At 42.4% G+C, this 18,547-nt stretch overlaps 1 protein-coding gene across 1 annotated transcript in view; it reads left to right on the top strand.

The window, feature by feature from the left end:
- The window catches only part of Rars1 (arginyl-tRNA synthetase 1), a 30,617-nt gene extending 12,474 nt beyond the window's left edge, over positions 1-18,143 (top strand). Inside the window, exons 6-15 of the mRNA XM_004661035.2 lie at positions 117-238; positions 1,130-1,250; positions 1,831-1,960; positions 3,331-3,435; positions 7,663-7,841; positions 9,140-9,249; positions 11,661-11,766; positions 16,188-16,360; positions 17,239-17,486; positions 17,925-18,143. Coding sequence (XP_004661092.1) covers positions 117-238; positions 1,130-1,250; positions 1,831-1,960; positions 3,331-3,435; positions 7,663-7,841; positions 9,140-9,249; positions 11,661-11,766; positions 16,188-16,360; positions 17,239-17,486; positions 17,925-18,034 — 1,404 coding nt within the window. The 3' untranslated portion in view covers positions 18,035-18,143. The remainder of the gene's footprint in view (positions 1-116; positions 239-1,129; positions 1,251-1,830; positions 1,961-3,330; positions 3,436-7,662; positions 7,842-9,139; positions 9,250-11,660; positions 11,767-16,187; positions 16,361-17,238; positions 17,487-17,924) is intronic.
- Positions 18,144-18,547: the final 404 nt, after the last annotated feature.

Here is an 18,547-nt window from a genome sequence, read left to right on the forward strand (position 1 = left end):
TGAAGAGGTGGTGGTGGAGGCAGGAGGATCAGGAGTTTGAGGCCAGTCTGGGCTACACATTTAGAAAAGAAATGTATAAAATTTAAAAAAAAATTTTTTTTTTTTTTGTATTTCAGGTCATAGTTGACTTCTCCTCTCCTAACATAGCTAAAGAGATGCATGTGGGCCACCTTAGGTCAACGATCATAGGAGAGAGTATGTCTCGCCTCTTTGAATTTGCAGGATATGATGTGCTAAGGTGTGTACTCTTGTTTTGCTTTTGAAAGTTCCTAAGAAGATGAAACATCTTACTTGAGAAGAGCCTTTGACCCTAGTTCATAAGCTTAGTTTTGCTTTTATGAGCAGTCACCCTGCAAGCTTTCAAAACTATGTCCTGCACTCCTCCTCTATGAAGTGTTTATAACTCTAGACTCTCCAGTGAAAGTAAGGGTTAGTCTCCTTTTGTTTCATCCATATTTCTTGAGAGCCTCCCATATATCAAGGGCATATCTTCTGCTATTCAGGGAGGTCTAGGCAGGAAATAGATTATGTTGGGTCTTGTAGGCCATGGTAGGAATTGGGATTTTGTTCTAACTAGTAGAGTATTGAGGTCTAGTGAAAGATTACTGTAGCAGCTGCTAGGGAACTAGGCAAGTAAGGGAAGCTGTACTGAACAAGGTTTGTCATCCAGATACAACCTGGGGTTTGGTCTTTAAGAAAAGTAGAGAACGAAGAATTCTGTCTATTGACAGAATTTGTCTATTGTCTATTTAGGAACCATTTCTCTAAAGTATTCTGAAATAATTGGCTGAAAGTTAAATTTTCACAAAGTTGTGAGGCTAACATTAACTCATCTGTCTTTGTCCTAATTAGCTACCCAGGACATAGTTTATAATAGTCCACTGATAAAGTTTATTCATGCAGCAAATCCTAGGTGCCCATTCTCTGCAGACTGGTACTATGAACGATGCAGGGATGTGTGTAAGAGACAAAGGCTTCACCCCAACAGTTAGCAGTCAGGTTGAGGAGACAACCACATAACCAGCCATTAGTAAGTGTGGTGTCCTGACATGCCCGGTGGCTTGTAATGGGATTTCATTTAACATCTTTTCATTTTAAAGCTTATCCCATGTTCTCTGGTTGCCATTAGGATAAACCACGTGGGAGACTGGGGCACTCAGTTTGGCATGCTCATCGCTCACTTGCAAGATAAATTCCCAGATTATCTGACAGTTTCACCTCCTATTGGGGATCTACAGGCCTTTTATAAGGTTGGTTCCATCTGTACATGTTTTTGTGTGTCTGTCATTCACCATTATCTATTTTCATTATGAAGTTCTGAGCAGAATTTGTAGTTACTTTGTAATGAAAGAGCATTACATCAAAGCTGGTAAAAATCTGAAGATTGTGTTTGCACCATTGTTGAGCTTAACGCCCGTGGTGAAGCTTTTCGCATGCACTGGCCTGGCTGTAATGATGTTGCAGATAAAAGCCATTTCACAGAGTTTACTTACTTGAACCATCCCCCCAGCCCACCACACTTTTAAGGTTTTTTATGATTGAAATTTGCAAACATAGGCAAAATAGAGAGAATTGTATATATTGCCAGTACTGTTCCATTTGTACCTGAACGCCTGATCCTCCTGCTTCCACATCCCACGTGCTAGTATTGTAGGTAAATAACTAGCATGCTCAGCTTGGGAACTTTCCCCCTGTTTTAGAACAAACTTGACTGTTGAAGAAAAGTACTTATTCTGGCTTTTTGACTCTCCCCTTTCTGTGTGTGTGTACTTAGCAATGAGTAAGCTATTGGAAATGTAGGATTGGCTCTTATAGACCTTTTTGAAACAGGAATCTAAGAAGAGATTTGATACTGAGGAGGAATTTAAGAAGCGAGCATACCAGTGTGTGGTTCTGCTTCAGAGTAAAACCCCCGATATTATCCAAGCATGGAAGCTTATCTGTGATGTCTCCCGCCAAGGTGAGCTGAGCTCCACTAACCCAGCACCACTGTGCATGCAGTGTGCGTGAGCCCTTACTCAGCACTGATCTTCAGTCTTTGTTATTTAGTTTGGTTTGGGGATTTGGGGTTCTGGTTTTGCTTATGTTCTTGTCCCCTCATGAGTGCAGGGATTTTCAGTGTGCACCATCCCATGCCAAGCTTGTGCTGTGTTGGGGATTGAACCAGGGTTTTCTGAGTGCTGGGTAAGCACTCTGCCAACTGAAGTACGTGTACGACTTATTGACGTTTCCTCTGTCGTGCTGGGGAAGGAGCCCAGAGCCTCAAGTGCTACTGCTGAACTCCATCTGCGCCCCCTTGCTTACATTTTTTCTTTTATGAATTGACCCTACCTCAAAAAACTAAAAAGAAAAAAGCTTTACATGAAGTTCTTGTTTTTTTTTTTTTTTTAAAGGATACGTAGGCAAGAATAACATTAATACTGATGCTAATGATCTTTTGGAGTAAGTAGGAGAGTGCCAGAGATTTAATTTGATTCAGCCTCACACATTCTAAGCATATGCTGTACCACTGAGTTACATCTTTTTTTTTTAATTAAAAAAAAAATTTTTTGTTCATTTTTATTTATTTGACAGTGACAGAGAGAGAGAGAGGCAGATAGAGAATGGGCGCACCAGGGACTCCAGCCACTGCAGACGAACTCCAGACACATGTGCCCTCTTGTGCATCTGGCTAACATGGCACCTGGGGAATCAAGCCTCGAACCAGGGTCCTCAGGCTTCACAGGCAAGCGCTTAACTGCAAAGCCATCTCTCCAGCCCATCTTTTTGTTTTTTTGGTTTTTTTTGTTTTTTCCTTGTCTCAGGTTGGCCTCAAACTCACAGCAACCCTACCTAGGCCTCCCAAGTGCTGGGATTAAAGGTGTGGGCCACCATTGAGTTAAATCTTAAACCCTAGAATTTTTTAGAAATATTTATTTGTTTTCTATTTTCTTTTTTTTAAATGTATTTTTATTTATTTATTAGAGACAGGAAGAGAAAGAGAATAAGAATAGGTGTGCCAGGGCCTCTAGCCACTGCAAAAAAACTCCAGACACCTGTGCAACCATGTGCATCTGGTTTACATGGGACCTGGAGAATTAAACCTAGGTCCTTGGGTTTCACAGGCATGTGCCTTAACCACTAAGCCATCTCTCTAGCCCAAACCCTAAAATTTTTATGTGAATTTTGCCATATTATTTTCCCAATGGCAGCAGCATGTATATAATGAGTATACTGTTCATAATTTTCTAATGTAATTGATTTCCTTCTGAATGTTGTAATTAAACTTCTTGAATGGTAGATGTGTTTCCCTTTTGTTTAAATTTTTATTTGCTTTCTTTTTTCCCCTAGAGTTCAATAAAATCTATGATGCACTGGACATCACTTTAATAGAGAGAGGAGAATCCTTCTATCAAGACAGAATGCATGATGTTGTAAAGGAATTTGAAGATAAAGGTAGGCACCATGCTCGCTTGCACACGTGTGCTCTGTGTGTGTGTTTATTTGTTTGAGAAAGGCAATGGGTGTGGCAGGGCCTCTTGCCACTGCAAAGGAATTCCAGTTGCATGTACTACTGTGTATATCTGGCTTTACATGAGTACTGGGGAATTGAACCCTGACAGCAGGCTTTGTAAGCAAGTATTTTACGCATTGAACCATCTCCCCAGCCCACCGTACTTTTTTTTTTAATGATTGAAATTTACAAACAGAGGCAAAATAGATTTCATAGTAATAATGAAGATTATATAAATTGGCCAAGACTATTCTGTCTGTACCCTTCCATATACATTGCTTTTGTAATTTTTACCTGAAAGAAAGTACACTTACTCCCATCTTAAAATCACAGTACCAAGAGCCAGGCATGGTGGTGCACGCCTTTAATCCCAGCACTTGAGAGGCAGAGGTTAGGAGGATCACAGTGAGTTTGAGGCCACCCTGAGACTACATAGTGAATTCCAAGTCAGCCTGGGTCTACCTCAGAAAACCAACAACAGAAGAAAAATTGCAATACCATTATCACTCCAAGAAGACAATTTCTTTTTTTTTTTTTTTTTTAAATTTTCTATTTATTTGAGAGCGACACACACAGAGAGAAAGACAGATAGAGGGAGAAAGAGAGAATGGGCGCGCCAGGGCTTCCAGCCTCTGCAAACGAACTCCAGGTGCATGCGCCCCCTTGTGCATCTGGCTAACGTGGGACCTGGGGAACCGAGCCTCGAACCGGGGTCCTTAGGCTTCACAGGCAAGCGCTTAACCGCTAAGCCATCTCTCCAGCCCGACAATTTCTTTTTTGATGGAACAGGGTCTTGATATATAAGACCATGCTGGCATTGAACTCATGGTAGTTCTCCTGCTTCTGCCTCCCAAATGCTTTTACCACCATGCTTAGCTGTGTTGTTTGGAGAGATGGCTTAGCAATTAAAGTGCTTGCCTGCAAAGCCTAAGGATCCAGGTTCAATTCTCCAGGACCCAGGCAAGCCAGGTACACAGGTGGTGCATGTGTATGGAGTACATATGCAGCGCCTGGAGGTCCTGGCATGCCCACTCATTCTCTCTCTCTCTCTCTCCCTCTCTCAAATATGTAATTTAAAATAAAATAAAAATAGGGCTGGAGAGATGGCTTAGTGGTTAAGGCACTGGCCTGTGTCGTCTAAGAATGCATGTTTTAACTTCCAAGTCCCAAGTAGCCAGATGTAGTGTCGCGAGCACGCAGTGTCGCACTTGCACCACGAGGGGAACATGCGACGAGAGCGCGTTAGCGGTGGCTGCAAGGCCCTGGTGCTCTCTCTGCCCTCACGTGCTCTTTCTGCCTCTTTCTCTCTCTCTGTCATTCAACAATAAAATTAAAATAATACAGAATTGTTCCTCTGCTTACATCTGACATCCTCAGCTGCTAACAAGCATGTTCACCATGCCCAGCTGTGCCTTGCTTGTAGAGAGGATTCATAGATCTGCCTTGTGTTTGCTGTGCTGGATTTTCCCACCGTGGATGTCTTTACAAGAGTGCAAGTGACTCTGGATTGACTGCTTGTGATGCTGGGATTGATTAGTGGGTTTAGGCATTGGTGGCCTGATCATTAGACTCTGACTTCCCTGATGCCTGCAACAGCTATTGATGCCCATGCTTTGATCATGACAGAGGTTGGAGGAAGGCCGTGTGCAGGTATTCCTTTTCCCTGTTTCCCGAGACACTCCTGTGCATAGACCTTTGTCCTGTCCCATATTCTCACCCCCGTAGCTTTTCTTTTAGGCAGGGTTTTACATAGTCCAGGCTAGCTTTCTTTTTCTTTTTCTTTTTTTCCTTCAAGGTAGGGTCTTGCTCTAGCCCAGGCCAACTGGAATTTCACTGTGTAGTCTCAGGCTGACCTCCAACTCACAGTGATCCTCTTAACTTTGCCTTTCAAGTGTTGGAATTAAAGGTGTACACCACTACACCCAGCACTTTAAAAAAATATATTTTTTATTTGTAAGTAGAAAGGGAGAAGAGAGAGGAGAAATGAGCACATCAACGCCTCCCCCACTGCAAATAAACTCCAGACACGTGTTACTTTGTGCATCTGGCTTTATGTGGGTACTGGGGAATTGAACCCCCAGGCTGTCAGGCTTTGCAAGCACGTGCCTTTAATTGATGAGCCATTTCTCCAGCCCCAGCTAGCTTTGTAGCCCTCTGCCCCATCTCCCTGCCTTCTGCTGCTTTCACTTCCCTTTCCTCAGTGTTGCCTCTTTCACATCACTTCAGATCGCCTGCCTTGGGCTGGAGAGAGGGATGGCTTAGACATTAAAGGCGCTTGCCTGCAAAGCCCTAAGGACCCAGGTTTCAATTCCCCAGGACTCACATAAGCCAGATGCACAAGGTGGCACATGCATCTGGAGTTCATCTAAATTGGCTAGAGACCGTGGCATATCCATTCTATCTATCTGCCTGCCCCTCTCTCTCAAATAAATAAAAAGCTCTGAGCTCTTGGGGTGCACGCCTTTAATCCCAGCACTCGGGAGGCTGAGAGAGGATTGCTGTGAGTTTGAGGCCACCCTGAGACTACATAGTAAATTCCAGGTCAGCCTGAGCTAGAGCAAGACCCTACCTCAAAAAACAAAAAGAAGCTGGGCGTGGTGGCGCACGCCTTTAATCCCAGCACTCGGGAGGCAGAGGTAGGAGGATTGCCATGAGTTCAAGGCCACCCTGAGATGACAGTTAATTCCAGGTCAGCCTGGACCAGAGTGAGACCCTACCTCAAAAAACCAAAAAAAAAAAAAAAGAAAGAAAGAAACAAAAAGACTTCCTGCTTTACCTACCCTTCTCTATTGAATTTCTTCCCCTCGCTCAGGTCATTTCTAGTTTCCATGCTATTTCCCACTATAACACACTTGCACATGTAAAAAGATTCTTTAGCTAAGATCCACATATGAGCAAGAACATGCAGTTCTATCTTCCTGAGCCTCATTTGTTAGGTTTTCCAGTTTCATTTTGTAGCAAATTTCACAACCTTATTTGTCTTTATGGTTGAAGAGAACGCCACCGAATACATGTGCTACGTTGTCATTATCCAGTCCTCCTTTGATGGTCATCTAGGCTGGTTCCTTTTCCTTGCTATTGTGAATCATACAGTAATAAACATTGGATGAACAAGTATCCGTATAGTAGAGAGTAGAATTAACTTCTAATCAGTATCTAAGAGAAAGCATAGAATTATTTACTGTATAAAATTACCGTATAGGGGCTTGAAGAGATGGCTGAGCAGTCAAGAGTGCTTCCCAGGCAAGCTAGAGGGCCTGAGACCACATGAGGTCAATCCCCAGCACCCCACACAAATGGTGGTCATGGCCACACAGGACTGGAACTCCCGTCCTGTGGGGAATGGAGAATCGCTGAGGCTCACTTCATCAGCAGACTCCTAAATCAGCAGGAGACTCCCATCCCCAAGGAAACACAGATGAGCAATGGAAAGAGGGCACCCAGAATTCTCTAGCCGACACGTGCAATGCACAGGGTGCAGACATCTGCACACACATGGTCCATCTGCATCTCACTACAGGTGCAGCGACCTGCTTGCTTTGTGCACACTGTCTTTCTCCTAGGGGGAGGATGGTATCTCCAATCAGGAAGGAAAGCAAGGAGCTTGATACTTACTTAGGTCCTGCAGAGCAGGTATTTCTGTTGAAGTGTTGTGTGGAGAGTTCAGAAACTAAATGTAGCTGTAGGACAGCTGATCTTGACAGTCAACCTTGTCAGTTTCCCAAGGCTTCTAATGGATCCTGGCATCAGGAGTTCTGTGATTTCCTAAGGTCTTTTATTTTATGTCTTCTAAAATACTCATAGAAGGGCTGGAGAGATGGCTTAGTGGTTAAGCGCTTGCCTGTGAAGCCTAAGGACCCCAGTTCAAGGCTCAGTTCCCCAGGACCCACGTTAGCCAGATGCATCTGGAGTTAGTTTGCAATGGCTGGAAGCCCTGGCGTGCCCATTCATTCTCTCTATTTGCCTCTTTCTCTGTGTCTCTCAAATAAATAAGTAAAAATGAACAAAAAAAAAAAAATCTTTAAAATACTCATAGAATGACCAGGCATTTGGGTAGTCAGTCCTAGAATATGCTAGCATTCCTCTTCCTTCTGAGCTCTTTTAGCATTAATAAAGTTTTTTTTTTCTTTTTTTTTTCCCCCCCTTTCTTTCTCTTTTTTTCTTGCTAGGATTCGTGCAAGTGGATGATGGCAGAAAGATTGTGTTTGTCCCAGGGTGTTCTGTACCATTAACCATAGTGAAATCAGATGGAGGCTATACTTATGATACATCTGACCTTGCTGCTATCAAACAAAGGTTATTTGAAGAAAAAGCAGATATGATTATCTATGTGGTGGACAATGGACAAGTAAGGTTTTAGATTTATCTGTGGTCTTTCTGATCACTCCACTCTCTAGAGAGTCTAGTGAGATTGGTGGCATTTGGCCCTGGAACATGTAAATTGGTCCCAGGTACTAAGCTTTTGAGCATCAGGGCATCATTGGAAAGCACTGGTTTGGATCACCCTTCTGAGCTGTCTCCACCCATTAGAAAAGGCTAGTCTATAAACTCCAGGACTGTTCCTATCAATGTGATAATGGGGAGACTTAGAAGTAGTTTTGTTGTTTTCACTCATCATGTGCTAGGAATCAAAACCTGGTCTTTGAGTGTGATAGGCAAGCACTCTGCCACTAAGACTACCTCCTTTTGGTTTTTTTGTTTGTTTCGAGACTGGATCTTATGTAGCCTAGGCAGACCTCAAACTCCTGATTCTCCTGCCTCCACCTTCCAGGCATACCCTGCTTCATTTAATACCTCTGAACTTAGAATGTATAACACTGGTCTTGCTAAGGGCTGGGGAGATGACTCAGTGGTTAAAGGCTTGCAAAGCCTGATGGTCCAGTTTCAGTTTCCTAATACCCATGTAAAGCCAGATGCACAAAGAGGTGTGTGTTTCTGGAGTTCGTTTGCAGTGTCAAGAGGCCCCAGTACCTATTCTTGTTCGTTCATTCATTCATTTGTATTTTCTCTCTCTGCTCAAAATAAAATTTTTTAAAATATTTATTTGCATGCAGAGAAGGAGAGAGGGAGGCAGAGAACAGGGTCTCTAGCCACTACAAACAAACTCCAGATCCACGTACCACTCTACATCCGGTTTTAGGTGGGTACCGGGGAATTGAACCCATGCTGTCAGGCTTTGCAAGCAAACATTTTTAACTGCTGAGTCATCTCAGCCCCAGAAATCGTTTTTAATAGTCTTGCTTTTATTATTTCCCTCACATGAGGAATAAAAGAAAGGCTTGTGTTTTTAAAAATTAATATTAGGGCTGGATGTAGTGGCATGCGCCTTTAATCCCAGCGCTCAGGAGGCAAAGGTAGAAGGATCACCGTGAGTTTGAGGCCACCCTGAGACTGACTACATGGTGAATTTCAGGTCATTCTGAGCTAGACTCTACCTGGAAGAACCAAAAAAAAAAAAAAAAAAAAAGGTAACTGACAAATAACTTAAAAAAAAATTATTTATTTATGAGAGAAAATGGGCATACCAGGGCATCTGGCTCACGTGGGTACTGGAGAATTGAACCTGGGTCCTTAGGCTTCACAGGCAAGTACCTTAACCATTGAGCAATCTCTCCAGCTAACTTTTTTTTATGTATACATATATAGGCTGTGCACTTCCAGACAATATTTGCTGCTGCTCAGATGATTGGTTGGTATGACCCTGAAGTAACTCGAGTGTTCCATGCTGGCTTTGGTGTGGTGCTGGGGGAAGACAAGTAAGTAAAGAATGTGGAACTGGCAACGGTGCCTGCCTGGCGGCTCCACGTTCTTCAGAAACGGCGTACAGAGACTTGCACAGATGTTTGCTGTATTCTCGTGCTGGAAGATAAACACAGCTAAGCCTTTTTTCCTGCCAGAGGATGCAGCCGTTTAGGGACATGTGTAGAAAATGGAAAGAAAGCCAGGCTGCAGTTCCCTAGGGTGACAGGGGCAGTCTCAACTGTAACATCTGGTAGGTCTTCAGGTTTCAGACTCAGTATTCCACAATGTAGGCATTTTATAAATGTTTACGTCTCCATCACATTTGCAGCTTTATGTAAAAAGTATGTGTATTTATTTATTTATTGATAAACCTATCAAGGTCTGCAATTAATAATGCCTATATTTTCATTTTTTCAATCATTTCACAACATTCTGTTCAGTTTTTGAAATAAAAAGCCAGGTGTGGTGGCGCACGCCTTTGATCCCAGCACTTGGGAGGCAGAGGTAGGAGGATTGCTGTGAATTCGAGGCCACTCAGACTGAGTAAATTCCAGGTCAGCCTGGGCTAGAGTGAGACCCTACCTCGAAAAACCAAAAAGAAAGAAAAGTTTAAAAAAAAAATGCTAAATCTGGTTGGGCGTGGTGACATGCGCCTTTAGTCCCAGTGCTCAGGAGGCTGAGGTACAAGGATCACCATGAGTTCCATGTCAGCCTAGGCTAGAGTAAGACCCGGCTTCAAGAAAACCCTAGTGACTGGCCCCTTAGTGGGAGTATAAGATCCTAGTTCCTTAAGTGACAGTTTTGTTTGACAGATATGTAGGTGATAGTCTTACAATTAGAAATTTCAAATTTTTATCATGAGTGGGTAGGAACTCCTAGGTCCTTGTTTCTACATTCATATTCATGTCATAGAAGTTCAGTATAGCCCGTTTATTTATTGGGTAGGGGGAAGAAGCAGATAGAGAATGGGCACATCAGGGCCTCCTGCCACTGCAAGCGACTTCCGGCAGGTGCGCCACCTTGTTCATCTGACATGCGTGGGTACTGGGGAATTGAACCTGGGTCCTTAGGCTTCGCAAGCAAATGCCTTAACCGAGCCATCTCTCCAGCCCCATACTTTATCTTTTACCACATCTTATTCCTTGGACTCTTGCTTATTGAACCCACACTCTGCGTGGCAGTGGCTAGGTGCTTCCCATGTCTACACACATAGAATATGGTAGATGCTGTCAAAACAGACCTGCCAGGCCCCAGCGTGGGAGCTGCTGACTTGTATCTGAAGTCAGTATTAATTGTCTGTATTTTACCAAGCTCTGTTTGAATTCAGATTGGCATCTCTCATTAGTTGAAGGTAGGTACCGGTAGAGAGCACAGGGCGAACGAGCCATTGCAAAGCAGAGACATTAAAGAAGTCTTCCTGTAGCGTTGAGCAGACTCATCAGATTTAAAAAGTGGACACTCTGGCCGGGCGTGATGACACACACCTTTACTCCCAACACTTGGGAGGCTAAAGTAGGAAGATTTCCATGAGTCCAAAGTCACCCTGAGACTACATAGTGAATTCCAGGTCACCCTGGGCTAGAGCGGGACCCTACCTTGAAAAACAAAAAAGAAACGGGTAGATACTCGGTGGGGAAACTGGCAGAAGGAAAATTGTGGAAGTGAGAGTACTAAAGGAATTTTAATTCTGACAAGGGGCAAGTAGATCGTTTATAAGGTGAATGAACTCTAAAATATACCTCAGAGAAATCATTGCATTTTTGTAGGCTTTGTTTGAGTTGGTTGTTTGTACCATTGTTATGTAAATTCTCATCTAGATGAAACACGTCAGTGCCAATTGTGATTTCATAGCGGATTTTATTCTTTGATTTTAGTTTTCATTTTGTTTTGGTTTTGAGACCCACATAGCCCAGCTGGCATCAAACTTACAGTTCTCCTGCATCAGCCTCCCAGGTGCTGGGGAAACAACTGTGTGCCACCATGCCCAGCTGATTGCATAGAAATGAAGTCCTAGTATCCTTTCATTATATGCCACCCAGCTGTTTGAATGTGTATTCGGGATTGATATAACTGGGTAGAGAATGATTGCAGTAAAGAATCTGCTTGCCTACCTAAGAATTCTAGAAGCAAGCCTGTATTTTTACTTGTTTTTCTGAAAATGGACAGTCAAGTAAATGCTTTCTTATTCCCCTCTTGGGGAGCGTGGTAAAGGTAGAGTACCATGGGTCACTGTTAGTTGAGGAATAGCAGTGCGACCCTGGAAAGCCCAGTTCCTCTGACCGTGAGGAGTAGGGCCTCTCTCCTTGTTGCCAGTATATGGTTTGCAACAGATATGCGCTGCAGCGCCTCCACCTTCATTTTGAAAGATGCATAAGACGAAAGGTCTGTTTCAGAATTTTTGATTGGGACTTTGAATGGTTTTCAGGAAGAAGTTTAAAACTCGTTCAGGTGAAACGGTGCGCCTCATGGACCTCATGGAAGAAGGGCTAAAGCGTTCGATGGACAAGTTGAAAGAAAAGGAGAGAGACAAGGTGAGCAAGGCGCCCTGGGTCATTGTACTACTGCATGTGTACCCTGAGTTACATGGTGATAAAAGAGATGGTGGGGGCGGGGCAGTGGGCTAGAGAGATGGCTTAGCAGCTAAGGTGTCTGCCTACAAAGCTAAAGAACCCAGGTCTGATTCCTCAGTATCCATGTAAGCCAGATGTGCAAGGTGGCACATGTGTCTGAAGGCACTGGTACACTCATTCTGTCTGTGTGTCTACCTCTTTCTCACTCTCCTAAATAAGTACATTAAAAAGAAATTAAGAGAAAGAGAAAAAGTGAGCAAGGCCTCACTGTACTACCACACGTGTGCCCTGCATTATATCTTGGGGCAGTTAGAAGTAAGTCCTAAGGTAGGCTGGCCTGGTAAGATTGCATGGGAAGTTTGTTAGTTGTTCTGAGCATTCACTTTGAAAATACTTACTGTTCCTAGATACTAAAAAGGCCAGGCATGGGTTTTTCTCCTTTGTTAATATGGTATGATATCTTTGGTTTTTAAAATTTTTATTTTTTTGAGGTAGGGTCAGCACTGGCTGACCTGGCACTCTTTAGTCCTGAGGGCTAGGAATAAAGGCATGTGCCACCATGCCTGGCTTAAAAATTAATTTTTAACTTATAAAATTTATTTTATGGTGTGCCATGTGATTTTGGTTGTTGAGAGATGTTCTCCTGTGGCCCAGGCTGGCGTTGGACTCTTTAGTCCCATGCCAGATTTCCATAAGTCAGGTTAAACATCCCACACATATATTATCCTATGATGAAAACAAAGTCTCTTCTTTTAGCTTTTTGATCAATAGAGTATATTATAGCTATCTGACGCAATACTGACAGGATCATCTTACTCTTAGCTATGAATTAATGTTGAGTAATCAAATGTCCCTCATTCTTGTCCCTACTACTTTCCACCATTTTGAGATGTACCTATTTACATTTTGTATAAGTAAGATCATGAATTACCACTTTGCCTTGCTTCTTTCAAAAATTTCATAAATCTGGGCTGGAGAGATGGCTTAGCGGTTAAACACTTGCCTGTGAAGCCTGAGGACCCCGGTTCGAGGCTCTATTCTCCAGGACCCATGTTAGCCAGATGCACAAGGGGGCGCACGCGTCTGGAGTTCGTTTGCAGTGGCTAGAGGCCCTGGCGCGCCCATTCTCTCTCTCGCTCTATCTGCCTCTTTCTCTCTCTGTCGCTCTCAAATAAATAAAAAAAAAAAAATGAACAAAAAAAATTTCATAAATCCATGTTGTAAATGAGAAAGTTTCGCCTTTTTTTTTTTTTTCCTACTTTTGCTTTATATATGTGTGTATGAGCATGCCAGGATCTCTTGCCACTGCAAATGAAAGCATCTGGCTTTGGAAGCCTAGCTTTTTGTGTTTCTGATGGTCATTTATATCATTATATGGTTTTATTTGTTGTTTGAGATTAGTCTTATATAGTCTAGGCTGGCCTTGAACTCCTGATATGTTGTTTTGTGACAGGGTCCCACTATATAACCCAAACTAGTCTTGAACTTGGGCAGTTCTTCTTCCTCCATAGGGCCCAGTTAGGTGTATATCACCATGCCCAACTTCTGCTATGATCTGAGCTGCAGGTGTCCCTTGGCTACTTACCCCTTCTAGACAGAGAGCTTGCAAGTCTCCTCTCCCATCCTGGCTGTGGATTCTTCCCTCTGTCTGGTCCCATTGGTCTAGTTAAGCTTTTGTTTTCTGTGCTTTGGGTTCTTGTACATAGAATCCTTGCCATTTCAGTGACCTTAAGCACTCCTATGGTGTTTTCCTTTTGAGATAAGATATATGTGACCCATTTATTTTCAGGTTGATTTTTTTTTTTTTTTTTTTTTTTTTTGGTCCTTTCTCTTTTATTATTATTTGTGGTTTTATGAGGTAGGGTCTTAGGCTGGCCTCAAATTCACAGCAGTCCTCCTTACCTCTGCCTCCTGAGTGCTGGGATTAAATTGTATGCCACCACGTCTGGCTGTCGGGTTGATTTTTGTAATTGGAGCTAGTTTACACTCATTTTTTTATGTGTGTATATCTAATTGTCACAGCACCAGTAATGTCTGTCCTTCAGTCCCTGTTGGTGGCACATTTGTCAGACCAATTGGTTAAAGCCAGGTGTAGTGTTACACACAGATAATCCCAGACCTCAAGGTTGGCTGTAAATGCTGGGAGTATAGCTCTTGGGGCACACTTGTCTAGTGTGTGCGGTTCTTGGGTTCAACCCCTGGTCCTGCAAAGTCACGGCTAGTTGTTTTGTAAGCTCTCTGTCCTGCCCCATTGGTTTCTGTGTCTGCTTGTTTGGTTACTGGTACTTCATAGTATATTTTGAAATAGTCTAATGTCTTGTGCTTTCTTGGGCTAGTAGGGTTATTGTGATTCAGTACGGGCTTTGGTATTGCATTAATTGTCTAGGTTGTTTTAAGTAATACAAACTTTATGAGGCAAGGTCTCCTGTGTAGCTCAGGCTGATCATGAAACCACCATTGTCCTGAGTGGTAGTGTAGTTATGAGCCACTGGCAGTGGGTTGACTTAAAAAAAAATTTCTCAGGCATATCATTATTACTTCTCCATTCTACTTTCTTTCTACAACTCTCATTTATGACATTCTTTGTATGATTGAAAGTTCTTTTAAGTAATCACAACTGTGGGTAACAAAAGACTTAGAGTAGCCATAGTTAAAATTCTGATGGGAGTTTAGCAACAAAGAAATTCAGTTATATTTATTGCAGATAGCATTTTAAAAGAAGCCATGACTGACAGTGTCACATCAGAATTATTAGATGTTTAAGGTCTTTATAATATTTACATCAGTAACATGTTCATGCAAATGTTACCTTACTTCATTGACAATATGTCCCATAGTTCAGTATACAGTATAGGTTGTTTTGTACTTTGAGAATGCAGGGATCCATCTGAAAGTCACCAAAAAAGAAAATCACAAAGTAATCAAAGCTAAATAAAGACAGCAGACATAAGAAGACAGCAAGTTCTACTCCCTGGGCCACTCACCCAAAAATGAAGAGGTGTGACCACTTCTTCACTGAGAAGCCAGTGTAGAACAACAGGAATCAAACACGTAAGGATATTTGAATGTCTTTGTGCCACAGAAGAATGTGGGTGAGTGGTCGTCATCTTATAGAGGAAGGTAGTAGGTAAATCTTGAACTTATTTTTTGAGTTGGAACTAGGGAGAAAAGGAGCTGACTGAAAGTTGAGAAACTTGCCAATTAAAAGCAAATATTTCAAGTTGGACATGGTGGCTTTTATTTGTAATTGTAGCATTGAAGAGTTCAAAGTTAGCCTGGACTAGCATAGGAAGACCCTGTTCTTAGAAAAGTAAACATTTTAGAATTAAAATGTCAGAACTAGGGCTGGAGAGATGGCCGAGTGGTTAAGCTTCCCTGTGAAGCCTAAGGACCCTGGAAGCCAGATGCACACCCATTCTCTCTACCTGCCGATTTCTCTCTCTCAAAAGTCAGAATTGGGCAAGGCACTTGTCTGTAAAGCCTAGTGACCTGTGTTCAGTTCCTCAGTACCCACATAAAGCCAGATTCACAAAGTGCTGCAAGTACCTGGAGTTCATTGGCAGCAGCTAGGGGCTCTGGCATGCCCATATTCTGTCTCTCTCTGCTTGAAAATAAATTTACCAAGTCACATCAGTACTTTCAGAGACTTACAGTCTGACAACTTTCACAATATACTTTCCCAGCTGGTTTTTTGAAGTAGCTCAGGCTATCCTCCTACCTCCTGAATGCTGGGATTAAAGGCATGGCTTTTTTCGTTTTAAAAAATATATGCAAAGAGAGAGGAAGTGTAGGTGTACAAAGGCCTTGGATCCTGGAGAATTAAACCTCGTCTAGCAGTCTTTGCTAGCAAGTGCCTTTAATTGCTGAGATAATTTTCCAGCCCCAGCTTTTAAATGTTCCTTCACCAAGACCTATGTTTGCTGCTGTCATGATCAGACAAATACTTAATACCATGTATTTCAACTTGTGCCATACAGACCAAGCACCACCATGCCTGGCTCCCAAATATTAATCCGAAAGTGATACTTGATCTTAATAGTATTTCATGAGTGGAAGAAATCCTGTAACTATAGAAATTAACTATGTTTTCTATAATCTCAAGTGTTTACAGTGAACTTAATTTGTGCTTTGGGTTGTATATTTACTGAATATATTAGAAAATAAGATAACATTTGACTTACCAAAAATCAAGTATCAGAACTGGAGAGATGGCTTAGTGGTTAAGGTGCTTGCCTGCAAAGCCAAAGGACCTAAATTAGTTTCCATGTTTATTGACGGGAGCTCAGTTGAGGCTCCTACGCAGTCTCCTCCTTGCCAGTGCAACAACTAGGACAGAAGTGGTGGTCAGCTAGCTATACAAGTGCTTTGTGTTTTCCCCACAGGTCTTAACTGCCGAGGAGTTGGAAGCTGCTCAGACCTCTGTGGCTTATGGCTGTATCAAATATGCTGACCTGTCCCATAACCGGCTGAATGACTACATCTTCTCCTTTGACAAAATGCTGGACGACAGGGGAAACACAGCGGCTTACTTGCTGTATGCCTTCACTAGAATCAGGTACTTACAGACATTTGGAATCAGATGTAAGTTGTTAGGGTTTTTTGTTTGTTTTGACATGTTTCGTGTAGCACAGTCTGGCCTTAATCTGCTACGTAGCCAAGCGTGACTTTGAACTCCTGATCCCCCTGCTTATACATCTCAAGGTGCCAGGAATACAAGTGTACCCTCATTCATGTTAAAGTTTGTAATTTTGCTATATATAAGCATCTTTGGAAATGTGTTCTCTTTTTAAATTCTAACTTAGACTTGACTCCCTAAGCCTGTACCTGTTGCCTCTGGCAGATAGTTTTCTGTGCACTCTTGTTTAAATACCAGGGAAGTCATAGGTGACCCCCACAAAAGAATTATAATAACAATCTTAATATTGTAAGATGATTGATACCAGATGATTGTTTTTGCATAACGGTCCTACAATTAAATTTGCAAGTAGAGAGAAAGGGTACTCCAGAGCCTCTAGCCACTGCAAATTCCAGATACATGCGCCAATTTATATGTCTAGCTTTACATGGGCACTGGGGAATAAACACGGTTAACCACTTCAGCCCCAAATATTTTCTTTTCAAAGAATTTCTTGGGGCTGAGCAGGAGAGGGACATTTGAGATAGATAGGGTCTTGCTGTTTGTGATCGTTTTGCCTTCCAATGCTAAGGTTATATAGGCCTGGGCCACCACTCAGTTTAAGAATTTCTCTTAAGACACAGGGGTATGGGGTACTCACCTCCCAGGTACTGATAGTACAGGGGCGCACCACCACCAGGGTTGAGAATGTCTATCAATTACTGGTTTTCGGATTTATATCAGTCATTTTGTACAATTGCATTAAAAATAATATATTTCCCTGGCAAAAAGGAACACCAGTGCTTGTGATATTTCAGATCGATTGCACGTCTGGCGAATATTGATGAAGAGATGCTCCAAAAAGCTGCTCGGGAAACCAAGATCATCCTAGACCATGAAAAGGAGTGGAAGCTAGGCCGGTGCATTTTACGCTTCCCTGAGATTTTGCAAAAGATTTTAGACGACTTATTTCTGCACACTCTGTGCGACTATGTCTATGAGCTGGCAGCTACCTTCACAGAGTTCTATGACAGCTGCTACTGTGTGGAGAAAGATCGACAGACTGGTAAGTGTCTTGTCTACTCTCCACGCGTGGGAAGCAGTCCTTGAGGGTCTTCAGGAGGGAGAAACAGTAGCTCATGGTATTGTAGTTATTTCCCACCATGGACTTACAAAGAGATACGTTTGGGCTGGACAGATGACCTAGCAGTCAAGGCACTTGCTGGCAGTTGTCATAGGACCCACGTGAGCTACATGCATGGTGGGGGTAGGGTGCAGCTAGAGGCCCTCTGCGTCTTTCAAAGTACTTTAAGTTTACTTTTCTAATCAGTGTAGGTTTCAAATAAATATAAATGCAAACTATAGTTGAAGGCAATGATAGTTAGGGCCCCAAAATATTGTGAGTTGGAATGTTCACTTTTCAGTGAAATCCAGAAATAACTGATTACTTAGTGACTTTCAAAAAGAAAAACAATTTAATGCCTTCTTTTTTTCTGTCCCTCAGGGAAAATATTGAAAGTGAACATGTGGCGTATGCTGCTGTGTGAGGCAGTTGCTGTTGTCATGGCCAAGGGCTTTGATATCCTGGGAATAAAACCTGTTCAGAGGATGTAACCCAACTTGGGTTTGAAAGAGTGTATTTTTACCAAAGTAGCCATTGGCTCTGTTTGCCTTTTTTAACAATTATGTGGACTCAAAAACAGTAAAGCAAATTTCTCAACTATCTGCAGTAATTCTTTATCTCTACTAGTGATTGTTCTAAAAGGAAAATTCCTTTCAAAAGAGGTTTTGTTAATGAGCTGTAAATCAGAATTGCTCTCCTATGGAATGACATAGGTTTGGGGCCCAGTGTTGAAGAATGGTGGTTTGGCAGGGATATTTGTGTTAGTCTAGAATTCTAAGGGATCTTTTTCCTCATCCTACTGAACACTAGTTTTGTAACCTTTAGCTTTGGGGCAAAAGTTCCATGGAGGTAAGTAACTTGTCACATTCATGCTTGTCTTAACACCCATGACATTTACATTTCAGTAACAATACAATGGCTCTAGTCGGCCCCAAATTAACTTGTAGCCACTCATTTATATACTCAAGTCTCCGTTTCAAGAAAAAGTGCCTCCCTTGGGTTTG

Source organism: Jaculus jaculus, chromosome 6 (assembly GCF_020740685.1).
Source record: "Jaculus jaculus isolate mJacJac1 chromosome 6, mJacJac1.mat.Y.cur, whole genome shotgun sequence".
Classification (NCBI taxonomy): domain Eukaryota; kingdom Metazoa; phylum Chordata; class Mammalia; order Rodentia; family Dipodidae; genus Jaculus; species Jaculus jaculus.